The following is a 23,239-nucleotide window of genomic DNA, read 5'->3' as shown; positions in this document are numbered from 1 at the left end:
TTTTTTCTTTCGGAAAGGTGTAATGAATTCCCAAAAAAATTAAAATTTTGAATTAAACTATCTCGGTCAAGTTTAGTCTCTAAAAACAATGTTTGTTGGAAGTGATCATTGGTGATAGATGGTGGCCAATAGTCGCCAACACCATTGATACGATCCTTCAAAATGTCTTAGCATCAACCCCCATTGATATGATCTTGTTTGCCATGAAGTCATACCATATTCAAAGTAACGACTATCTATATGCAGCTCACATTTTAGAAAAAGAAAATTATAATCCTTAAGAGATTAAATTGAATTCGATAGAACTCTCTTCCTAAAAAAATTTTGTGTATCAAACCACTATAGTTCTAATCTTCCTATTTTCATGTTGATTCCTTCAACTTATGACTTTGTTAAAGATTTTGACAAACCCTATCTCAAGGAATGCTCTATCGTTCATTGCAAACTTCAAGCTTCTCACCGAACATAAAAAAACGGCCTTCTAATAATCGAAAATTGAAAAATTATAATATAGAAATTTGAAGAAAAAAGAAAGTGAATATTTTGAAAGGAACGAAGAAAAGAACAAAAAAAAGAATGATGATAATTGAGAAAGTAGAGTTATAAAAAGCATAAAGAAAAAAGGTAAAACAATTATGATTAAAGTAATAGAAGTGGGATTTCTTTTGCACTTTCCATCTCAAAAAGGCCAAGCAAAGTTTACGAACTTTATTTGAAGAACACACAAACCTCATACAATGATTATTACAATTCATTAACTTTGTGTAAAGGTTGAAACCCAAAAGTCTCCCAATCAATTCAATCAACCAAAAAGTCATTATAAAACATAATATAAAGTAAACCCATTAGATGACAATCAATTTTATAATATAGCCTTTAAAATAAAAAATTTCGAACGTAAAAAACCCATCGATGCAAAAGTCATACTCATAATGAAAAAAATAAGTGGAAACAAGTCAGGGATGATGAAATGAGTTGGATGTCTAGGCTTCAGAACTGTGTTACTCCTTCATCTATTGAGGTTGAGTATGTGGCAGTAGTCGACGCTAGAAATGAGATGGTATAGAGGACAGATTATCTAGAAGAATTAAATAAGCAATAGTCGTAATTTAGTGGAAGAAAGTGATATGTGTTTGAGAAGAAAGGGAGTGCAAAGAATCCAACAAACATATTTATATAGTGTGTTGATATTGGGAAATTGAGGTTATACAATGCCTTGGTTGGTCGGGTGGGTTGAAGATATTGATGATGAAGTCAATCCATTAATAATGAGGTTTTGGGTTGATCGGATTAATCTAATGTTTACTTATAACTTACTTAATGACTAAATAATAAATGACATATATTTGAAGTGATGATATAAATAAGTATGTATGATAAATGATTATACATTATAGATGAATATATTCAACTTTGTACATATTCTCTTAGGTTGTTGTGAATATATACTTTCTATGAATACTCTATGTTGTGCTTTTGTGCTTTGAATATGTACTTTCTGTTTTCTCTATATTTATTGTACGTATAAAAAATTATTAATATCTTTAAATCTCTCTCTTTTGTTCTTCGTGTTCTTCATCTAAATCAAGTGTGTGAGTTGTGCGATCCTAACATGAAAGTGAAGAATTCTCTTAAAAGTCACTCCTTATGAAAGACACTCGCACTCACATCACTAAATTAAAACTTCACGTTGTATATTTGCAATTTTGCATTGCACAAAAAATTAACGCAACACATTCTCGTCACATTACAGACTGAAATCAGATCGGTTTCGAAGGATCGGTTCAACTGCTAGGAGATGTGATTTGTAAGCTGTAAAACAAAATACTGGGGGATCCAAAAAACTACTGAGCCGATTGTATGCAACAAACCACACACTCCTTGCTCCCCTTGCCACCTAAAAACACACCAGTTTTCTTTGTTCCCAAAAAGTTACTTGCCTCAAAAAACTCTGGTGTCAAAACTACACATAATTTAGCACCATTTTGTTTTATCCCTACACGTCGCAAAACCCTACCGCTACTTAAGATTATAGCTCAGACGGAGTTGAGAGTTTCGCTCGGGGCCTACGTTTTTTTATTTGATAAACTGTTTGAACCCTCTTCTGATGTTTTACACCCATCCTCTAAACTATGTTCTTCAGTTGTACTCTCTGAGCTTGTTTGGCTGCTAATATCAGTCTTCTTTTTGAGGCTTTGGTCTGTTGACGATGCAGATGCTTGAACTTCCAATAATTCTTTCTCACTGTGGTCATCATTGCCACACCCCAGATCCATGGTGTTGTTTGATTCTACCGCAATTGTTGGTATCTTTTTAGTTATTGGACATTCATCAGAAGGACAGTAGTTATCACCATTCTTTCTCTTTAGGCAATGCCTTTCCTTTTCTTTTTCACTGATGACGTCTTCGGCAAGTTCATCGTTTTCAGATTGAAGTTGTGATAGTTCCTCATTTCCATGGTTGAGATGATTTGGAGGTTTAGTTTCTTTTGAGCCCTGCTGTTCCAGGCCTGAGAAGCTCAGTGACCTCTTAACAGAATTATGATCCTTAATCTCGTTACTCTGTAGTATATTCTGCTTCTCATTTTCAGATTCATCTACAGAATGATGTTCCATTGTTTCTAAGAGATTATCATTAACCTTAGGAGAGCCTGCAGGATTGACTTCAAAATTGGTGAAGGACAACGACCTCTTGGCAGAAGCAAGATCAGTCGGATTCTGCACTGAACTCGGTTTTGAACGTTTGGTTTGGATGAGAAAATGTGCAACAGACTTGAACCCCATCCTTGCTATCTATACAGTTCAAACTCAATTGACCTTAGCAGCAAATTCTCCCGAGTAAAACAGAATATACAAGGAGATGATTCACATTACAGATAAGAAATTTACCTTCTTATACAGAGGTCCAGTAGGAAGCCATCCTTTTGCTTGGCGACACAAACTGCAGTTGCAAATTCCACGACAGACGGGACATATCCAATCGGGATTTTGTTGCGCTTCAAGAACATGCTCTCCATATCTGCAGGAATGAGAAAACAATGGGAATACTTGCAACCCAAGTATAAACTCCATGTACCAGTTTCAGTGTTCTAAATCCACATAGAAAATTGAAAAGTTTTCATTTGCAAAAAGCCAAACAAATTGGAGTTTATAAGGTTTATGCATCCAAAGATTTGAGACAGCACATCATATTTGCCAAAAACAAATATACAAAAGAGAGAATATGAAATCCAATTGCAGAAAGAACTAAAAAGGAATGTTATCAAGAGTGTACCTCATATACAGACAGTCTCCACAAAATTGCCCTTGGACCATGTTACATTTGCTGCAATGAGTGCGATGTCCTAATGTTTTTTGCCTGTAAATATAACATTTCCAATTTTCCATCAAAATAAAATCATAACACATGATATAATGCATTTTCTACTAGCTAACGAAGCTGTTCTTGATAGCACTGTTGAACAAAATCAGAGAACAATGCACAAATAGATAATAAGATCACACAAACAACAGTTTTCCAATGAAAATTTGAGAAAAATTTCATTTCGATGAACCTGCATTGATGGCACGTCTTTCCCTTTACTGGATCATAAATTCGTTTCCCATCGTTACCGTATCCATCCACAAATAGCGTCCAGCTCTTCTCTGTACTACCCAACACCTTCTCATGCTCTTCCGAGTATATCTCCGGCCTCGAGCCATCTTCAAGAACCACATCCTCCTCCTCAGAAAACTTGTTTTTCCTCTCGATTCGCAGTTCAGAATAAGTTACAGGCGTCACATTCTGCAACCTAAATCCGCCAAAAAAAAAAAAATCATAATAGAAAAAACTATGAGGTTCAGAAGAAAACTGGACTAATACAGAATAAAGATAATCGAATAACAAAATGATAACTAATATCCCCTATCTGTATCCAAATATCAGAGAACGAGCACTGTCAGTTCCGATAAGGGCTAAGAACGAGAGATTGGATTCGGAGAAAACCTGGATGATCGGCGTAGGGGTCCCGTCGGCGGGAGGTCGAATGAAGGTGGAGAAGCTTTGGGAACAAGTGATTTTCGGCGATTTTTCTTTGAAGGAGCGGAGGTTTTGAGCTTGAGAGAGAGATCAGGAATGCCAAGTTTCTGCATGCGCTCCATGTTTTCTCTGATTCTCAACTCTCTGGACTGCTCGTACTGAGAAATCTCCGGCATCTGGGAGGCGGAAGGCTGGTCGATTTCCATTTGGGGTGGTTCCGATGAGGGTTTTGGAATTGGGGATTTCTCTATGCCGGAAGGTTCTGTCATTTCTCTTACCGATGTCCTCGGCTCCTTCTTGTTAGTGCTTTTCCAATTAAAATTTTAACGGTCATATTTTTGGAATCCATAATTATTTATGCATTATATAAAATACAAATATTTTAATATATATCATATTTTGTTAACTAAATCTCCAAAATCAATACTAATATTTATCCTATTTTTATTTGTAGGAAGTCGAGCAAAGTGAAGTCGTTTTCAATACAAAATCTTGTTTCTCGTAAGTTATGTGACCAAAAGAACAATTTTTTCCTTGTCTTTTCGGTTTGTTACTTGAGTCCGTTACATTTCCAATATTGTTGAGATCATTAAAAGTTAGATAACGTCTTATCAAATTTCCGCTGTCGTGGAGCTCATGTTTTTGTATAGCTTTCTCAATATATATATATATATAGTAATGTTTATATATAGTAAAATGAATTATAAATATATTCTATCCACGGTAGTACAACTCATCAATATAAATCTCTAGCTGCCATGGAGTTTACCATCCCGTTGTTACCATGTATATTTCTCTTTGTGTTTTCTTTCTCTTGTTCTTCTAGATTAGGCATGTGAGTTGTGCAATCCTAACATCTTGTTTCAAAGTTGGGAGAGATTCACCAAAATCTGTGAAAATTGAAAGCTCAAAAATCGAAATCGAGAAGTTTGATGGATCTGATTTCGGTCTCTAGAAGATGTAGATTGAAGATTGTTTATACTAGAAAGTGTTAGAACATAACTCTCTGTGGGAAACACTAACACTCTTTATTAACACCAAACTAGAAGAGAATACAAGACACTCTCTAGAATACTATACTTTTTATTGTTTTTGGATTTCTTGGATGAAAACCTAGGGTGGAGGGTATTTATACTCGAGCCTACTCAATCTAGACCTAAAAAATCTAATTTTTTTCCTAAAATATATAGATATTTCTCCCAAAATATCGAGATATCTTTCCTAAAATCTCTACTAAAATAAATATACAATAGGCTCCTACACTTATTGGGCTGGACCCTATTGAGCTAGTGGTGATATTTCAATAGATACAATGAGCTTGTACACTTATTGGGCTTGACTCTATTAGGTTAGTGATGATACTTCAACAAAAGATCTTCACATATCCTTGTATGCGATGATTTGGATTCCATGACCATGGAAAAGTGGAAGCTCTAGGATTGGCAAGCTCTAGGGTTGATTCAGTTGATGTTGTCCAGAAACGTGATGTTCACTATCGTCAAGGAGAAAAGAATATTGGATTTGTTGAAGGCGTTGTCGAATATGTACGAAAAGAAGAATAAACATAATCACAAACTGGGAGATGATAATGATTCTGCAAATTCAACGAAAGATACTAGGGATGCTTTAATTCTTGGTGTGGATAGCCTCGTTGAATCTTGGATTTTGGATTCCAGTGCGTCTTTTCATTCGTCTCCAAACAAGCAACTGTTTCGAAATTTCAAATTTGAAAATTTTGGGAAGGTGTATCTTGTAACAAAATCTTGGAGATTGAAAGAAAGGATGATGTATGCATATAAACTCTAATAGAAAATCAATAGACATGTAAAAGTGTTAGATATATTTTTGGTCTAAAAAAGAATCTGATCTTTATTGGTTAGTTGGACACCACGGGTTATGAAACAAAGTACTGTTGAGTATTGTTGTATCGGAGAATTTGCACCTTGAGCAAAGGGATGTAAAAACATAGATACCTAGATGAGAAGATCTATATGCATGAATCATAAGGGTTTATCGTTCCAAGCAAGGAACACATGGTGTGCAAGCTCAATCAGAGCTTGTATGGATTGAAAGAAGCAACGAGACAGTAGTATAAGAAGTTTGACTCCTTTATGTGCAAGAGTGATTTTCACGAGAGTGAAAAGGATCAATGTTATTTCTTAAAGAAATACACTAATTCCCATGTGTTTTTTAGGATCCAATATAAGAGAGATAAACTACTTGAAGGCAAACATGTTTTCAATATTTAAGATGAAATATTTAGGTGCAACAAAGTAGATTTTTCAGATGAGGATTTCTCGAGATAAATTTGCTAGCACATTAAATCTATCCGAAGAGCAGTACATTGAGAAGGTGTTGTCCATATTCGGGATGAATGATGCTAAACTCTAGACTACCCTTTGACAAATCGTGTTAAATTGCAAAATGGGCATTCTCCCAAGACAACTAAGGAGTTGTGAGCAAATGGCATTTGTTCCATACGCTTTTGCAGTTGGGAGATTGATGTATGTTATGGACTGCACTAAACTTGATATAGCATATGTTGCCGTGAAAGTTGTTAGTAGGTACATGGTAAATTTGGGGAAAGAATATTGGGAAGCTGTGAAGTGACTTTTGAGAGATCTAACAGGTACATCTAGTACTTTACTCTATTATAGAAATGACAAATTAATCTATAAGATTTTATGAATGTTGATCTCAGTGGAGATGTAGACTCTAGTAAGAGTACATTTGGATATATCTACCTTATAGATGGAACAACAGTGAGTTGGATGTCCAGGCTTTAGAATTGTGTTGCTTCTTCGTCTACTGAGACTGAGTACGTGACAATAGTTGAACCTAGAATGACAGACTATTTAGAAGAGTTAGGTAAGAAGTAGTGTGAGAAGATTCTTTTTACAAATAGTCGAGTGTGTCGTACAATTGGTAAAGAACTTGACCAATTATTCAAAGACAACACATTAGAAAACGATATCATTTCACTCCGGGGTCAATGAAAGAATGGAAGAAGGTGATACGTGTTTGGAGAAAATAGAGTTTTCTGGTTGGGGTGCTATTTTCTATGTGCCTGAAATTCCCTTTGTTTTGCAAAAAGGAAAGAAAAGAAGGAGATGATGATGGTATGGTAGGTAAGCCAACCAAAACTCATCCAATTTACTCCATCATAGCGTTATGAAGTTCGTCAAATGAACAGCTGAACCAATTTATGTTTGAAACTTTTCTGGTCGAGAAATAAAATCTGATGAACTACCCTATCAAAGTCACAAACTTTTGAACCAGAACACAAAAGTCAAGCCAAATGGGTCCTAATTCAAACAATAACTTGCATAAGTTTTATCAAATGGGAGTCTTGTGGCCTTCAGAACGCTGCCCACCAATGCCATGCAAAACATTACTGCTTATATATAAACATAAAATGGGTTCGTCTCTATGGTAGCCATGGGAGGCTGTAAAATGATCGTTGGTTTGATCTTGATGGGGTGTTTGCTGGTTAATAATGGAGTCGATGGAGCGAACAAGAAGGTGGATGTTGGAGCGTCGTTTATATTTGGCGATTCACTGGTTGATGCAGGAAATAATAACTATTTATCGACCTTGTCTAAAGCTAATCTTCGTCCCAATGGCATTGATTATACTCCTTCTGGAGGCAACCCCACTGGCCGCTTTACCAATGGTCGAACCATCGGCGACATCGTCGGTAAGTGCTTCTTACTCTCCTATATACTTTTGATTACCGAGGTTTGAAGTTGATATTTATTTGGTCCATTTCAAAACAAATACTTTAGCCCTTCAACTACTTTGACCGTTGGTCGACAAATTTAATGAAACCATATCATGAAACCATTCTTTATCCACTCGGGTACCAAATCCCACCATTTTCTATTCAAATGGGGGCGGACTTGACCGCTTCGATCCTGTCTTGCACCTTTAACGGCCAATAGCGTTTCGTTAGATAGGAAAAAAATTGATAAATACTTATAATTTTCGAATGGTATAAACACGCGTGTGAGATAGATTGGTCCAACCGAGACTAAAACAAGGGGAGTTAGCCAATTAAAGTACGTTTTGTTAATTATTAACATGGTTACAAGTTTTGATGGGAGTTAGTTGGTTGCAGGTGAGGAGTTAGGAATACCAAACCACGCAGTGCCATTTCTAGACCCAAACGCCACCGGCAAATCAATATTGTACGGCGTTAACTATGCATCCGGCGGTGGCGGAATTCTTAATGCAACCGGAAGGATCTTCGTACGAAATTTCTCTTTCTTTATTTATTTATTTATTTATTATTATTATTATTTTTAATAGTTTTGATCATTTTCAATTTCTTTTTGTCCAATCCAACTTTCTATCACTTATTTAAAAATAAAACATTGGTAAAATTTAATTTTAATTATTAGAAAAAAAAAATTGATAAAAATATTCTTAAAATTTATATTTTACCTCAAAGATATTTAAGATTGGTCTTTCAGATTATTTCTAATAGTTGAGACGTTGTTTCTTTTTCACCAAGTTCGCTTCTTGCTCACCAATATTAGTGTTCTTTAGATCTTCAGGCGCATCAATACTTACCAAATATGTGTAGTTTACTCTCCCATCTTCTTGGGTAAGATTTCTTTAATACTTACCAAATATGTCTCAAATGGTGAGATGAAACCTAACCTTGGCCGGAGAAGCTTATTGATCACATGAGCGCAGCTCACCATCGCTTCCGCCTAAAATCTTCCATAAATATTATTTGTGTGTAATATGCTTTCGATTCTTTCTTTCTACTACACCATTTTGTTGTGGCATGTTCGAAAAAAATACTATTTCTTTCTTTCTTCCTACTGCACCATTTATGCCAGTCATGTGGTTTGAGGATCCTGAATCAATGATCTAGTTATTCTCATAGTAGATATGCTCTCTCACCATAGTACCTATGCATCCTATTCATTCTCTATCTCCATTTTGGAGGTTGTTGCATTGCTTTGAACAAATTTTTTCTTGGACCAACAATCCTTGGACATGTGTCTCTTCTTTACGTAATTGTAGCAAATACTTTCAAATCTCTTATTTTGAGAAGTTTTGTTGTCAATCGTCTGAGCTCCCCTAGGTTGTGCGATTCTTTTGTAGCTTCTTCCTTTGTCACCATTTTTGTATCTATGCAGCTTATTGTTGCTCCAACTTATACTTGAGTAGAGTGAATTTATGTCTCTCATTTGCTTAGCCATGACTCCTTACCTAGCTAGAAAATTTTCAATTCCTAAAAGTGATGGTTGAATGAGTCATCTTGTACAACAATAATGAAACTTCTATATTTTAGTCGCAATCTATGGATGATGATCATTTTCATTCAAGCTTCTCTAATGATATACTTTGAATCAAGTTGTGAAATCTCTCGACAGATTAACTTGACTCGGTGGAAGTACTGAACAATCATCGTGTCCCATTGCGAGATCGATAATAGCTCATTCTCTAGAAAATGTAGCACCATATTATTCTTCTTTAAAATAAAATGTCACAAACTTGTTCCATTGCTTCTTTTGGTGTCTTGTCATCTTGAATGTACTCCAACATCTTTCTTCGATGATGGTCCTCAAGACAAACATTACTTTACTTGCTTGGATTATCCCTTTGCACAAGGAGCCATTAGCATCCCCTTTCGTGACGTAATTTCGCTTCCACCAACAACCACCCAAAGGTCTTGTTCTTATAGATAAGATATCTTGCATGTTACCCTTTTATTGGAGTTGTTGCTATTGAGTTTTTTATATTTTTTATTTTTATAACTTGGAGATCAACCATCGTGTTTGTAGTATCTTAGTAATACCAAACAAACTAGTTTTATAACATAACTTGCAAAGTCATAGACTACTCACAGCACGAACAACTCACTCACTCACTGATAATCTCAAAAAATCGGTAGTCAATAATTGTGTACTCATAAAATTATTGAGTTCAACCGTATTGGCAGGTAAACAGGCTGGGAATGGACGTTCAAGTCGATTTCTTCAACATTACAAGAAAACAGTTCGATAAAATCTTGGGGCCATCAAAAGCAAGAGATTACATATCCAAAAAGTCCATAATTTCCATCACAATCGGAGCCAACGATTTCTTGAACAATTATCTCCTTCCGGTGCTCTCCATCGGCGCCAGAATCTCCCAAAGCCCCGACTCCTTCATCGATGACATGATCGCTCATCTCAAGAACCAGCTCACTGTCGGTATCATTTCTTTCCTTCAAAATAAAATCACATTACTTTACAAATAATTTAGTCATTGATGCAGAGACTTTACCAAATGGATGCTCGAAAGTTCGTGGTGGGGAATGTCGGGCCCATCGGATGCATACCTTATCAGAAGACCATCAACCAGTTGAACGAAGACCAATGCGTTGATTTGGCCAACAAATTGGCACTTCAATACAACGCCAAGTTGAAGGATTTGCTAGCCGATCTCAACAAAAAACTCCCTGCCTCCACTTTTGTGTATGCCAATGTCTATGATCTTGTCATGGACCTCATCGTCAACTATGACAATTATGGTAACTACTCTATATTTCTATCTCTTCTTTAAAGTTCCTTTTGTTTTGCCATTTTATTATTTTTATTAAAAGGGTTCGAAGGTTGAGTTGGATTAAGTTGAGTAGGATTAAAATCCTTTTCTAGACTCAACTAAAATGTTCGGATTATAATTTTTTTTTTTTTTTTTTTATAGTAGCTCAAGCTTACTATTAGTAGATATCATTCCCTCTATTTTTCCCTCGTGAGATTCCTTCCCTCAAGGTTACTGCTAGCAAATATTGTTCTATTTGGGTTTTCCCTTTCGTACTTCCCTTCAAGGTTACTCTTAGTAACTATTATTCTTTTTTAGTTTTCCCTTCCAAGCTTCCTCTCAAGATTCAGACTTCCCCTCAAGATTACTCCTGGGAGATATTGTTCTTTTTGACCTTTCCCTCCTAGCTTCCACGGAAGCTTATTACTAACAAATATTATCTTTTTTGTGGTAGGAAATATTGTTCTATTTGAGTTTTCCTTCTAAACTTTCCCTCAAGATTTTAAAACGAGTTATACGGAGTGGATTCCACACCCATATAAGAAATGCTCCGTTCCTCTCTCTAACCAATGTGGGATCTCACAATCCACTCCCTTGAGTGCTAGCATCCCCATTGGCACATTATTCGGTGTTTGACTCTAATACCATTTGTAATAACTCAGACTTTCTCTCAAGGTTTTAAAATGCATACCAAGGTGGGATCTCACATTTTTAAGCCAAAACAACTTTTATTAAACAATGAACTGAACTCACAAAAATAACCCATCTAATGCATAAAATTTTCATTTATTTGAATTAGCCTAACTTAATTAAATTCATAATCCAACCAAATATAGTACACCATTTTTATTTCTTAGATGTTTGTGAGATGGAGTAAATAATTGTATTTTATTGTAAATAGAAGGGTATATAAATTCGGATTGGTTTGATTTATCAATTTAATAAGAATCTAGTAGCCAATTCAATGCATAAAGCTTTCCATTTCTTAAAATGTTTGGGATGATGTAAAATGATATTGCAAATAAAACTATATATTTATAGGGTTCAAGACGGCTAGTAGAGCTTGTTGTGGGAATGGAGGGCAGTTTGCAGGGATAATACCATGCGGGCCTCAATCAAGCTTATGCACAGAGCGATCAAGGCATGTGTTTTGGGATCCTTACCATCCGAGTGAAGCTGCCAATCTCATTATTGCCAAGAAATTGCTGGATGGCGACCATAAATACATCTTCCCCCTTAATCTTAGACAGCTTCGCGACCTCTAATAATCATAATCAGCAACAACAAAGCTCTAATTTGAGGTTATGTATGGATAATATATTACTCATCATTTCGTTTATAACATGCTTTGGATTGCCTTTAAACTGTTTGATAATATACCCCAATCCTGCTTTTCTTTACATTCTTTTGCTTGGATTGTCATCTTCTTTGAGTATTCTCTTCCATCAATTCCATTCAAATGATGTGCCAACGAGGAGGTTGAGCTCGAAGAAGGTGAATACAAGACAGTGTGTCAACAAAGACACAAGGGTCCGAAGGGAGTGGATTGAGGCGTCCCACATCAACGGAAGAAGAGAACAAGTGCAAGCGAAAACGCTGAATCTCAAAGGGGTGGATTGTGAGATCCCACATTGATAGGAGAGGAGAACGAAACATTAGCTCTCCTTGGCCGAAGCGTTTTAAAAACACTTAAGAAAAAAATCGAAAGAGGACAATATCTAGACTTGTAGGATTAAATAATCATCCTACCTTTGTTTAGAGGAAACATCACATCACAATGATGGACCTTTGTGAGCCTATTTTTGCATGTCGGAGGGGAAGCACATGGTTGAATGGCGTATTCCATCTAATGCACACCAGCCATCTTCCTACGGCTGCCGGAAGTCACCCACAGCGGCGGTGGTCCAGTGTGCAAGAGATGGAATATACCACAAAGCCATGGAAGGAATGAATATGGGTGAAGTAGATGGAGTTTAATAGCTTTTATATAGAAAAGAAGGAAGTTTTGAGTATGAATTGTTTAGGTGAATAAGGGTTTGACTTACTGTTTGCTTTTCTTTTCCCCCCTTTTTGTGAAATCACGTGTTTGAATCACAACAAATTTGACGAGCCTTTTGATAACAACTCCCATTTTTCTCGATTTTGGTTAAAAAATGTGCACCCATAAAGTTTCAGGGAGTGGAATTATGAGCTGTATTATTAATTAACCATTATACCTCAATAACCTCTTATTCCTAGAGTCGAAAAATAAAGTATTATAGGTTGGAAAGAGTCGAATACCTTAGTATATATCTTACATTCGAGTAAATGAGAAGTACATGAATGAACCAAAACTACATTTAAACGAGAATGATCGTGATAATATGATGACTTATAAAAGCTTAAAAGAATTGAAAGTCACCGCATTTCTTTTTTATGGTTCATATAGAAATTTCATGATTAAGCATGTTTTACTTGGAGTAATTTATTTTATTTTTTTTAGATGCATGCGAGTGAAGATAAAATATGGTGAAAGGACTCGTGTTGGTCTCTAGGGATAATTTTCACTCTTAATAAGTGATGAATAGGTAATGTAGCATGTCATAGGAGATACATGGAAATGTCGGAGTCATCTGGTGTCGAATCTGGATTTCGAAATTTTGGCATGGATTGTTACAATATGATTTGTTGTGATTGTAACGACCCTACTTTTTCATTTAAAAATAAGACTGTCATTCCTTGTATGTCATGATTACTATGTGTAAAAAATCATTTAAAACATTTCATTTTAAATGTTGTCGTGAGCTTTATGTTCCCAAAATTATTGAAATCGGGAAAATTATAGAAGTGTTTTAGAAATTTAATTATCCTAACTATAATTTCATGATAACTATAGTTGATATCGTCGTCTGTATATGAGTGTCTTATCTTTACGAAAAAAAATAGTAAACATGGTTTGAGTATTTAAAAATAGACAATAGATAGCCCCACTATTACTGCTCCTTGGTCTCTAATTTCTTTTCAAGGTAAGATTGGATGCGTAGTTCTCCTATACACAGTTTACACACGAGCACATAAACCCATTAGGCAGGCTTGTATACGTACCCCTAGATTTGATTACAGGCTAGAGTTATGAAAAGAAAGGAGAACATATCATATCATGGTGTACACATCGGTATATAACATATTGCGAAAGTATCTCTTGTTTATGACATACAATATACTAAGATCTTGCGTTTCAAATCATGGCATATAGTTGTGATGCACATCTTCCACTACCAGAGTTACACCGAACATGACATTTTCTCTTTCGAGTTTTGATATCTCAAAATTGTTCCCTCACTTTTATGGGTTTGATTTCACAATTTGGTATACATAAACCAGCCAAAACATCATACAGTTTAGAACTGAACAAAAGAAACGTGGTGTTATTGTTAGAACAAATGTAGTGAGAATGCTTGAGCTGTCGGAGAAGATGCCATTTTATATCTGTAAAGCTGTAATATGACATTCCATATCGTCACAGTAATATTCTTCTTGTCGGCCTCTACCTATTCTTTTTATGTAACAAATTATTAAATTCCCTTTTCGATCCAACTTTTCTAATTTGTGCAACTTTCAATAGTTCTATTCAACAATTCTATTCCTTCAATTGACTTTCACCCGCTTCGATTCTTTTATTTCGATCATAAAAATGGTCTTTCGTTATTGAAATTTAATATCATATGTTGACTTTGTTTGTTTAATATTTAAAGAATCTATTGATCTACCCTTAATCGAGCCTCAACTCCTTCTCTAGAGTCCTCGAACAAAGTACACAATTTTTTTTTGAAACTTGAGTCACTTTTAACTACACATTCGTGACTCACAACTTATTTATTCAACATTTGAAGATTCTATGGATAGGGCTAAGTTAAGGGCATGACTTGATATCATGTTAGGAATAACGACTCTTTACAATGGTATGATATTGTAGCATAAGCTCTCATGGCTTTGTTTTGGGCTTCTCCAAAAGATCTCGTACCAATGAAGATTTATTCCTTACTTATAAACCCATGATCATTCCCTAAGTCATGCAATCTGTGACTCCCTTGGAACAATCTCAACTGTTACTCTATTAGTTAGTAATTGATTCTAGCAACTCTACTAACAATTCTCCTAAAGTTACTCCACACATTTGACTAATTTATTCTACTAAGTCAAGTGTAAGAGTGAAAACTCCAATGCTTTTAATAATAGTTCTTCGACACTCTTTCATCGTCACGACACTCTCCTCCGACCCAACTAGTTGTGTAGCTCCATTTTAACAACAGAAACCGAACCATCAAGAAGATTAATGAAAAAGAAGAACGATCAAAGAACTAAATCCTAGTTCTCCCAAAATCATATTAGACCTAGAAGCTAGACTAGAAAGTCTTGAAAATGAGAGTCTAAGTCAAGATGCCCTAAAGCACCTAGTTTACCACCACGACTTTCAGGAAAGATTAAGATAACTTACCACTAGGAGTTGTGAATGGGGTATCACCGAAACAAACTACTTATTTCCTTTGATACCTTATTAGTGCTATTAGTGACCTAGATTGGACCTAATAGGGTCTCTACCGCGTAGTAGAATTTAGGAACCTGTACTGCAACACTCGAGTCCCAACGAGAAATTAAATACTCATTTTTTCTAAAAAGTTTAATGTTTATAATTTTGTTGATGGTAAGATGTTGAGTATTATTGGGAGGGTAGTCTCACATTTGCTAACTAGGGGAAGATTATGAGTTTATAAATAAGAAATACCATCTCCATTGTATGAGACATTTTTAGAAATCACATGAAGAATTTATACTTAAAGTGGACAATATCATATCAATGTGGAGGGTCGTGATTCCTAACATGGTATTAGAGTCATATCTTTTACTTACCTATTCCAATAGAATCCTCAAGGGTTAGAATAAAAATGTTTTAAGTCTCGAAAGTCTAGTCAAAAGTGAACTCAAGTGCTGAACAAATTGTATAGTTTGTTCGAAGGTTCTAGAGAAGAAGTCTAGACTCATTGAAAAGAGGTTGTTTGAAGGCTTCAAAGGCACGAATTTTTCAAACGTAAGATTTTTGTTCTCGAAACTCATCCATTATTTTTATTACGATGTTTTTTTTTTTTTTAATTTCAAATCTTCGAGATGGAATCTGAACGTCCTAACTATTGAATAAACCAAACATGTCCACCTCTATTTTAATAATCATACTGTTCATGTTCACCTACTTTAAGATGCAAGAATCACAAATCCTAAGCATTGATTGAACCATCCCCTTCTAATTTGGCTTGATTGCAAATCTCCCCTTATTTCTCTTTTGATTTGAGACATTGTAACATGCAATTTGTTGAAGCAGGATGAACCATCTCAAAGATTCAAAACAACAAAACGACAATGACTATGAAGCAATTTACTACAACAGTGGTGCTCAAGCTCTTTACTCCTGAGTAATCTTTTCATCATGTTATTACTTGAATTTCGATCCTTGGAGCGTGATTAAAAAAATAACGGTGAAATTAAATAAAAATAAAAGTAAAATAAAACATAAGATGAAAACCCGATAATTTAAATCGAATTAAAGACAACAACGTCAACATTAAAAACAAAATATAATCGATTAGTATATAGTGTTAGTTTGAAATTTTTACAAAAGGAAAAATGGGTTTTAGATACACTTAGCAAAACAAAATACAAAAGACTCAAACACAAAGACGGACTGACACTCTAGAACGACTCTCTCTATGACCGCACAATTCTTGAACGCTCCTCTACCTTGACTGGAAACCTGCGACCACCTTAAAAAGAAAGAGGAAAGAGGTGAGTATATAAATAGACTCGCTAAGCAACTTATTCTCTCATTGCATCCTTAACCTAGTAGGTATCCACAGGATTTACTGTAGGCTCTAAGAAGTTCAGGCATACTTTCAATAGTTATCTGAATATCTAGGGTGCCTTGAAGTTCCAAGCAGTACTTTAGCTGCTTACGGAAACACTCTAGGTATGGAGGGGGTAGTTCACCAATTTCTAATGTCGGTGAGGTGAACTACTTTTCTGTTTTTATATTTAGGTAGCTTTCTTTACCTAAGCAGTATGTAACGGGCATCCTGGGTGGAGGCGCTACCTCGTAAAACTCTCTGGCTAGACAACATGGTGTGTGCTATCCTGTTCTCATCATCCATGTGAGGCTAGTTGGCAAACCCTACCCACAAGACCATCTAGTCACCCAAGGTTTGGGAAGTGGCTTCTGCACTTGCCAACTACTAAGACTACTCACATAATTTTACATCCTCCCTCACGATGGATATGTTGTCAAGGTAATCCAACTAAACTATGTGACACACAACCTTAATCCCCTTAGGGCTAGCTAGGTGGTACTAATATGTTAGACACCATACCAACTACTAACGACATGAGTGTTACCTTTGTCTACCGAATTGTTACAATCTCTCACAATCTCTCTGCCCTTTGACCTTCAATGCTTACTTTGCTTACGGAGTGAATGATGAATGACTTAAATTGAGGTGAGACCTCCTAAAATTATGACGAGACAATATGGTGATTTCTAGTCTGAATATCATATAAATTCCATGAATTTGTTCATAGGAAGCTTAGGCCGGGTATAAAATGGATAAAAACCCTGCTAAGTTCACATCACTAAAGCCTCGTCAACAATCATATTTCAACCATGTTTTGATTCAAAAGGGAGCTGGTTTTTTTCTCTATGTCGTGAGTATTGATTAATAGCCATTGTAATCCAAGTTTGTTGTGACTTTAATGTTTTCATTTTAATATCGTTATTGCCACATATTGTATACTTGCTCCAACCGTTGTAGTTCCATATCATATTGTGTTTCTCTTTCTCTTTGTATGGTATGTCGAATCCGTACACTCAAAATAAATAAAAAATTTTGTATCTAAGAGTAATTTGAAGCAACCATTTCTTAAATACACATGTCGTGATAGTTTATTTCACAATTGAATCAATTTAGAAAAGACCTAATAGGGACTTATCAATCGATAATGTTGCTCCAATACCTAACCAAAGGACAACTGTGGTACCAATCAAAAAGACGATTGTCGTTACTAGACAACGAAATGGATTTTGGAATTTATTGACATGCTCCAAAAACGGCACAGTTAATAATCCTACCGGTACATAAATTATTAAAAGAACACCCAATAGCATATTAACTGCAATTGATCTATCATTACTTATGGAAGGTTATTATTTATGGTTTGATTTACAACTTATTAGTTTAGAGGAGGCTCAATAGTGTACTTTATTTGAGGAGAAGATTGTTGAAACATCTCACGTTAGTTTTTTTTTTAGAGGTTTTCATAGGACCAAACTTAGGTTATCAAACTTAGATTTGGGTAGGTTAGATTTTTTTTTTTTTTTTTTTAATTTTTAGATTGGGTTAAATATTTGAAAAAAAAAAACAATTAAGTTTGCAAGTTGACATTTTTTTGGGTTAGGCCAACCCGAACAACTTGAAAATAGAGTTATAATTCAATCCTGTTGGATGATGAAAGTCTCACATGGCTAATTTTGGAAATGATCATGGGTTTATAAGTGAGGAATACTAACTCCATTGGTATGAGGTAATAACTTTTAAAAAATTTAGTTTCGTAGTACAAAATTATTAATAAAATAAATACAAATAATATTAAATTAGACACCAGAAAGTGAAGTCGACGTCGCTTCCGTTTTATCATTTTGCGTGGATCACTCTCTTTGTCCGAGTGCTGAGAACACTTCCAATCATCAGAGACAAATCAAGATTCCGGTTGGTGGGTTGTTTTCCCTTTCCAAATCTCTGAAGGAGTTGATGAAGTTTCCAAAATCCTGTTCAAATATCCATTAATTGTTATCCCCAACAAATGATTTGATTCAGCATTCGGATTTTTCAATTTCGATTTTCTTGTTCCCTTTGATCTTCTTCTTCTTCTTCTTCTTTCTGTTCGTTTTTTGGGGGAGGTGTCTGATGGGTCTCTGCAGCTCCAAACCCTCCCCTAATTCTGATCTGTTCTCTCAGAAATCTGGTTCACGAACGCCCAATGTAGGGCATAATTCCGCTCAACCAAACTCTGTTTCCGCCACGGGAGGAGATGAGAGGAAGACGGGAGATAGGAGAAACGCCCTCCATGAGACGGATAATGTGAAGAAATCGCCGTTTTTCTCATTGTACAGTCCCAGCCCTGCTCATTACCTGTTTTCGAAGAAATCTCCGGCGAGATCTCCAGCGAATGCGAGTGCTAATTCAACTCCGAAGCGGTTCTTTAGAAAGCCATTTCCGCCTCCGTCGCCGGCGAAGCATATTCGTGCAGTTCTAGCGCGGCGGCACGGCTCGGTGAAGCCAAACGAGGCGTCGATCCCTGAGGGGAGTGAAGCGGAAGGGGCTACTGGTTTGGATAAGAATTTCGGGTTTCCGAAGCATCTTGCGAGTAAATATGAGGTTGGAGAAGAGGTTGGGAGAGGGCATTTTGGCTCAACTTGTGCCGCCAGGTTCAAGAAGGGTGAACTTAATGGCCAACAAGTGGCTATCAAAATCATTCCCAAGTCCAAGGTGCTCTGTTAAGATCTAGTGAACATGATCTATATGAACTTGGTTATGGATCTTCAGGCTTTCCTTTTCTCTGTTTCAAATAATTTTCTACTGACCATGTTCATATTTGTATTACTTGAAGTGCTTTGCTATTTGAAACTAGATCTAGTTATCATGATTCAAGCATACACTATATTACGTTTTCCTAATTGTTTGGCTTGTATTTTTACTGGTAGATGACTACTGCAATCGCTATCGAGGATGTCAGACGGGAAGTGATGTTTAAGTGGTCACAAAAATCTTGTAAATTTCTATGATGCATATGAGGATCATGACAACGTATATAGTAATGGAGTTAGTTTCTTCACACTATCATATAATATCCCTTTTGTTGCAGAAGTTTCTTTCATAACTTCAATGTTTGGATGAGTCTAAATGAGTTATACATTTTCAGGTTGTGTAAAGGAGGAGAACTTTTAGACCGAATTCTATCAAGGTACTCTTATCTAATGCTGTCTCGAATACGTGCTATATTGCATTGGGAAAAGGGAGAAAGCTCTCCGTTCCTGGTTATAGCTGGATTCTTTGGAATCACAAGAATCCTTAGTACCTTTTTGGTTTAGGATTTTCTTGAACCATAAAGCTTTGGTAAACTTATGATTAATCTACTGATGTTCTCTTGAATTTTGTTTTTACTACTTAGGGGTGGTAAGTATCCGGAGGAGGATGCAAGAGCTGTAATGGTACAGATACTATATGTTGTTGCTTTTTTCCACCTTCAGGGTGTGGTTCACCGGGATCTCAAACCTGAGGTAAGTTAGATAGATAGGCTTGTGTTGTATAAACAATTTAAAATATTGAATTTGATTAGACGTTCAATTGGTGCTGTGAGATCCCATATCGGTTGGAGAGGAGAACTAAGCATTTCTTATAAGAGTGTGGAAACCTCTCTCTAGCAGACGCGTTTTAAAATCTTGAGGGGAATCCCAGAAGGGAAAGCTCAAAGAAGACAATATCTGCTAGTGGTGGGCTTGAGCTGTTACAAATGGTATCAGAGCTAGACACCAGGCAGTGTGCCAACGAGATCTCACAATCGGTTGGAGAGGAGAATGAAAAATTCCTTATTAGAGTGTGGAAACCTCTCCTTAGAATACGCGTTTTAAAACCGTGAGGGGAATCTTAGAAGGGAAAGTCAGAACAATGTCTGCTAGCGGTGGACTTGGGCTGTTACAGATGTATTATTACATTTTAATGGTGTACTGGAATTATGAGTTTGGTTTATTTTATCAGTTTTTAATTCTAATTCAACACTTAGCCTCAAATGTAATTTCTTTTCTTGTACATTTCCACTTCATGAACTCTTGGCTAAGCACACTTTATTGGTGGATCAGAATTTCCTTTTCACTTCAAAGGGCGAAGATTCATTGTTGAAGGCTATCGATTTCGGATTGCCAGATTTTGTGAAGCCAGGTTTTCCTTAGTTTAGTTTCAGTATGATTAACTCCAAAACTTGAATATTAGTTTATGTTCTTTAATTTCTTTGGCAGATGAAAGGCTTAATGATATTGTTGGTAGTGCTTACTATGTAGCTCCTGAAGTCCTCCATAGATCATACAGTACAGAAGCCGATGTCTGGAGTATAGGCGTAATTGCATATATTCTTCTATGTGGTAGTCGTCCATTTTGGGCTCGAACGGAGTCTGGCATCTTTAAAGCTGTCCTAAAAGCTGATCCTGTCTTCGATGAGTTGCCATGGCCTTCTCTATCTTCTGAGGCAAGAGATTTTGTTAAACGCCTATTAGTTAAAGATCCACGAAAAAGGATGTCTGCTGCTCAAGCTCTAAGTACGTGCATTAAACAAAGAAACTTGGTTTTTCATATTGTTGAATATTGAGTTCCACTTAGGCTACGTGTTCTATTTACACGTTACTAAGCCGACACAGGATCTTAGACGGGTTTTGTCCCCTTTCTCTCATAATTTCCCCTCTATTTCATCTTTTTAACACAGGTCATCCATGGATTAAAAATTCTCTGGATGTAAAGGCTCCTCTTGATATACTAATATTTAAACTCATGAAGATTTACATGCGGTCATCATCTCTTCGAAAAGCTGCTTTAAGGGTTTGTTTTCTGAAACTTGTATGATTTCCTGCATACCCATCTGCTGTTTTCCCATTATTTTGTTTACTAAAGATTCTTTTGTTATAGGCTGTATCGAGAACGTTTACTTTAGACAAGCTATTCTATTTGAAGACGCAGTTTTCACTCTTGGAACCGAGCAAATATGGCACCATAAGCATAGAAAACATCAAAGAGGTTTATATCCTTCTTTTCTCTTTGGTTTTCTTCAAAATGGTTTCATGTTGGTTATGTTGATTTCTCTTCTACTTATGGTTAGGCTTTGACGAAAAACATATCGAATGCTATAAAGGAGTCGAGGATACCAGATCTATTGAGTTCGGTATTGTTCTCAACTAGTTTCTTGATTCGATTTCCTTTAACCTCGCATTGCTCATGTTTTTCTTTGCTTTTGTGTGACAGCTTAATGCCTTGCAATATAGGAGAATGGATTTTGAAGAGTTTTGTGCAGCTACACTAAGTGTCCATCAACTCGAGGCTCACGATAGGTGGGAGCAACATACACGATGTGCTTACGATCTGTTCGAGAAGGATGGAAACAGAGCCATTGTTATAGAGGAACTGGCATCGGTATGTTTGATATGCTTGTGTGATGAAACGTCTGTGCATTAGTTTCCTTATTTTGCAAATCATACTCAAGTAGTTTATAAATGGTTTCAAACACGTAGTTCTAAAAGTCTCGACGTGATTTCGTTCTATTGAGATTTACGTAGAATTCGTACACAACCTTAGTGTACCAACTGGGCTAGTACTAATGAAAAGGTATGGCTTACAAAGTTACAAAACTACACATGCAAATCTATGGTATTGTAAACTCTAATGTATGGCATTGTGGACATATCAGGAACTTGGCCTCAGCCCTTCTGTGCCTGTTCATGCAGTTCTTCATGACTGGATTCGACATACCGATGGAAAATTGAGCTTCCTTGGGTTTGTCAAACTGTTACACGGACCTTCTAGTCGAACTCTGATGAAACCATTATAAGGCTTATAACTCAAATGTTGAACATTCATCTAAAGTATTGGCTGCTCCATCCGGATTCCATCAGCTACGTATCTCTGAGATTTGAGTCGAGAAATACTTCAATTTCGATTTGGTCGGAGCTTGTGGATACTCACAACAGGGATGACGATCCGACCTCATTGGTAAGTGAAGTGAAAATGTACCTCATTGGTAAGTGAAGTGAAAATGTAGGAGTTGGAGTTTTTCTCACCGTATCTGTATAGGTTTGAATCAAAAGTGTGGTCAATTGCAAGTGAAGATAATCCTCCAGGGCTTTCAGAGGATAGCACTTGCATATCCAGACATGTAACTTCTGGGTTGTAATTGTGAGGTTTTCTTCTTCCTTTCCACTCAATAGTATGAATAGCATCTTGATCTGTTATAATGGTTTTGTGAGATCTCATATTGATTGGAGAGGAAAATGGAGCATTCCTTATAAGGGTGTGGAAATCTCTCCCAAATACACTCGTTTTAAAATCGTGAGACTGATGGTGATATGTAACAGGTCAAAGCAGACAATATCTACTAGCGGTGGGCGTGGGCTATCATAGCTTTCTTTCACTCTATTCCTATGTAGTTATAGTTACATTCATTTTAGTCTTACTACAAAGTTCGAAACACTTTAAATTCTACTTTTATCAGAAAATGCGAGGACTGATGGTGTATTTTAATGTTCGTTCTTGCATCCATTTCTTCGTCGTTTTAATGTTCGTTCTTGCATCCATTTCTTCGTTGTGTTCCTACATTATTATCGACATAGTTTCACCGTTTTCGTTTTTCGTTCTTTCTCCGTTGTCGGAGAGTGTTTGCTTTTGCCCATTGATCAAGTGTTGTGTTTTGAGGATAGGATGCAGATTGACTGGAAACAAGAAGTAGAGGCCATTCAAGTCAATCAAACTAATGTGATGTTGTTAAGACTGTTAGAGGTGCTATGTCATCTCATGCTGACTGCAAATCCTGTGGTTACATCCGAGGGTCAAGTTATAGATCAAAA

General features: G+C 36.2%; 2 protein-coding genes and 1 pseudogene across 2 annotated transcripts; 2 read left to right on the top strand and 1 right to left on the bottom strand.

The window, feature by feature from the left end:
• Window positions 1-1,699: 1,699 nt before the first annotated feature.
• On the bottom strand, window positions 1,700-4,291 carry LOC111470373 (cell division cycle-associated protein 7-like). The gene is made up of 5 exons (XM_023115936.1): window positions 3,985-4,291; window positions 3,554-3,790; window positions 3,274-3,357; window positions 2,889-3,018; window positions 1,700-2,792 (listed from the first exon to the last, which is right to left on the bottom strand). Exons 1-5 carry the CDS (start codon window positions 4,284-4,286, stop codon window positions 2,067-2,069), a joined length of 1,479 nt encoding a protein of 492 aa, XP_022971704.1. The 5' UTR covers window positions 4,287-4,291; the 3' UTR covers window positions 1,700-2,066.
• A 3,100-nt stretch (window positions 4,292-7,391) lies between these two features.
• On the top strand, window positions 7,392-11,957 carry LOC111470411 (GDSL esterase/lipase At2g23540). The gene is made up of 5 exons (XM_023115976.1): window positions 7,392-7,714; window positions 8,135-8,265; window positions 9,974-10,222; window positions 10,291-10,546; window positions 11,599-11,957. Exons 1-5 carry the CDS (start codon window positions 7,447-7,449, stop codon window positions 11,820-11,822), a joined length of 1,128 nt encoding a protein of 375 aa, XP_022971744.1. The 5' UTR covers window positions 7,392-7,446; the 3' UTR covers window positions 11,823-11,957.
• Window positions 11,958-18,240: 6,283 nt separating this feature from the next.
• Window positions 18,241-22,242, top strand: LOC111470343 (annotated as a pseudogene).
• Window positions 22,243-23,239: the final 997 nt, after the last annotated feature.

This window comes from Cucurbita maxima, unplaced genomic scaffold (genome assembly GCF_002738345.1).
Source record: "Cucurbita maxima cultivar Rimu unplaced genomic scaffold, Cmax_1.0 Cma_Scf00044, whole genome shotgun sequence".
Taxonomy (NCBI): Eukaryota; Viridiplantae; Streptophyta; class Magnoliopsida; order Cucurbitales; family Cucurbitaceae; genus Cucurbita; species Cucurbita maxima.
Note: the sequence above shows the minus strand (reverse complement) of the source record. Positions and strands in the feature narration are given on the sequence as shown.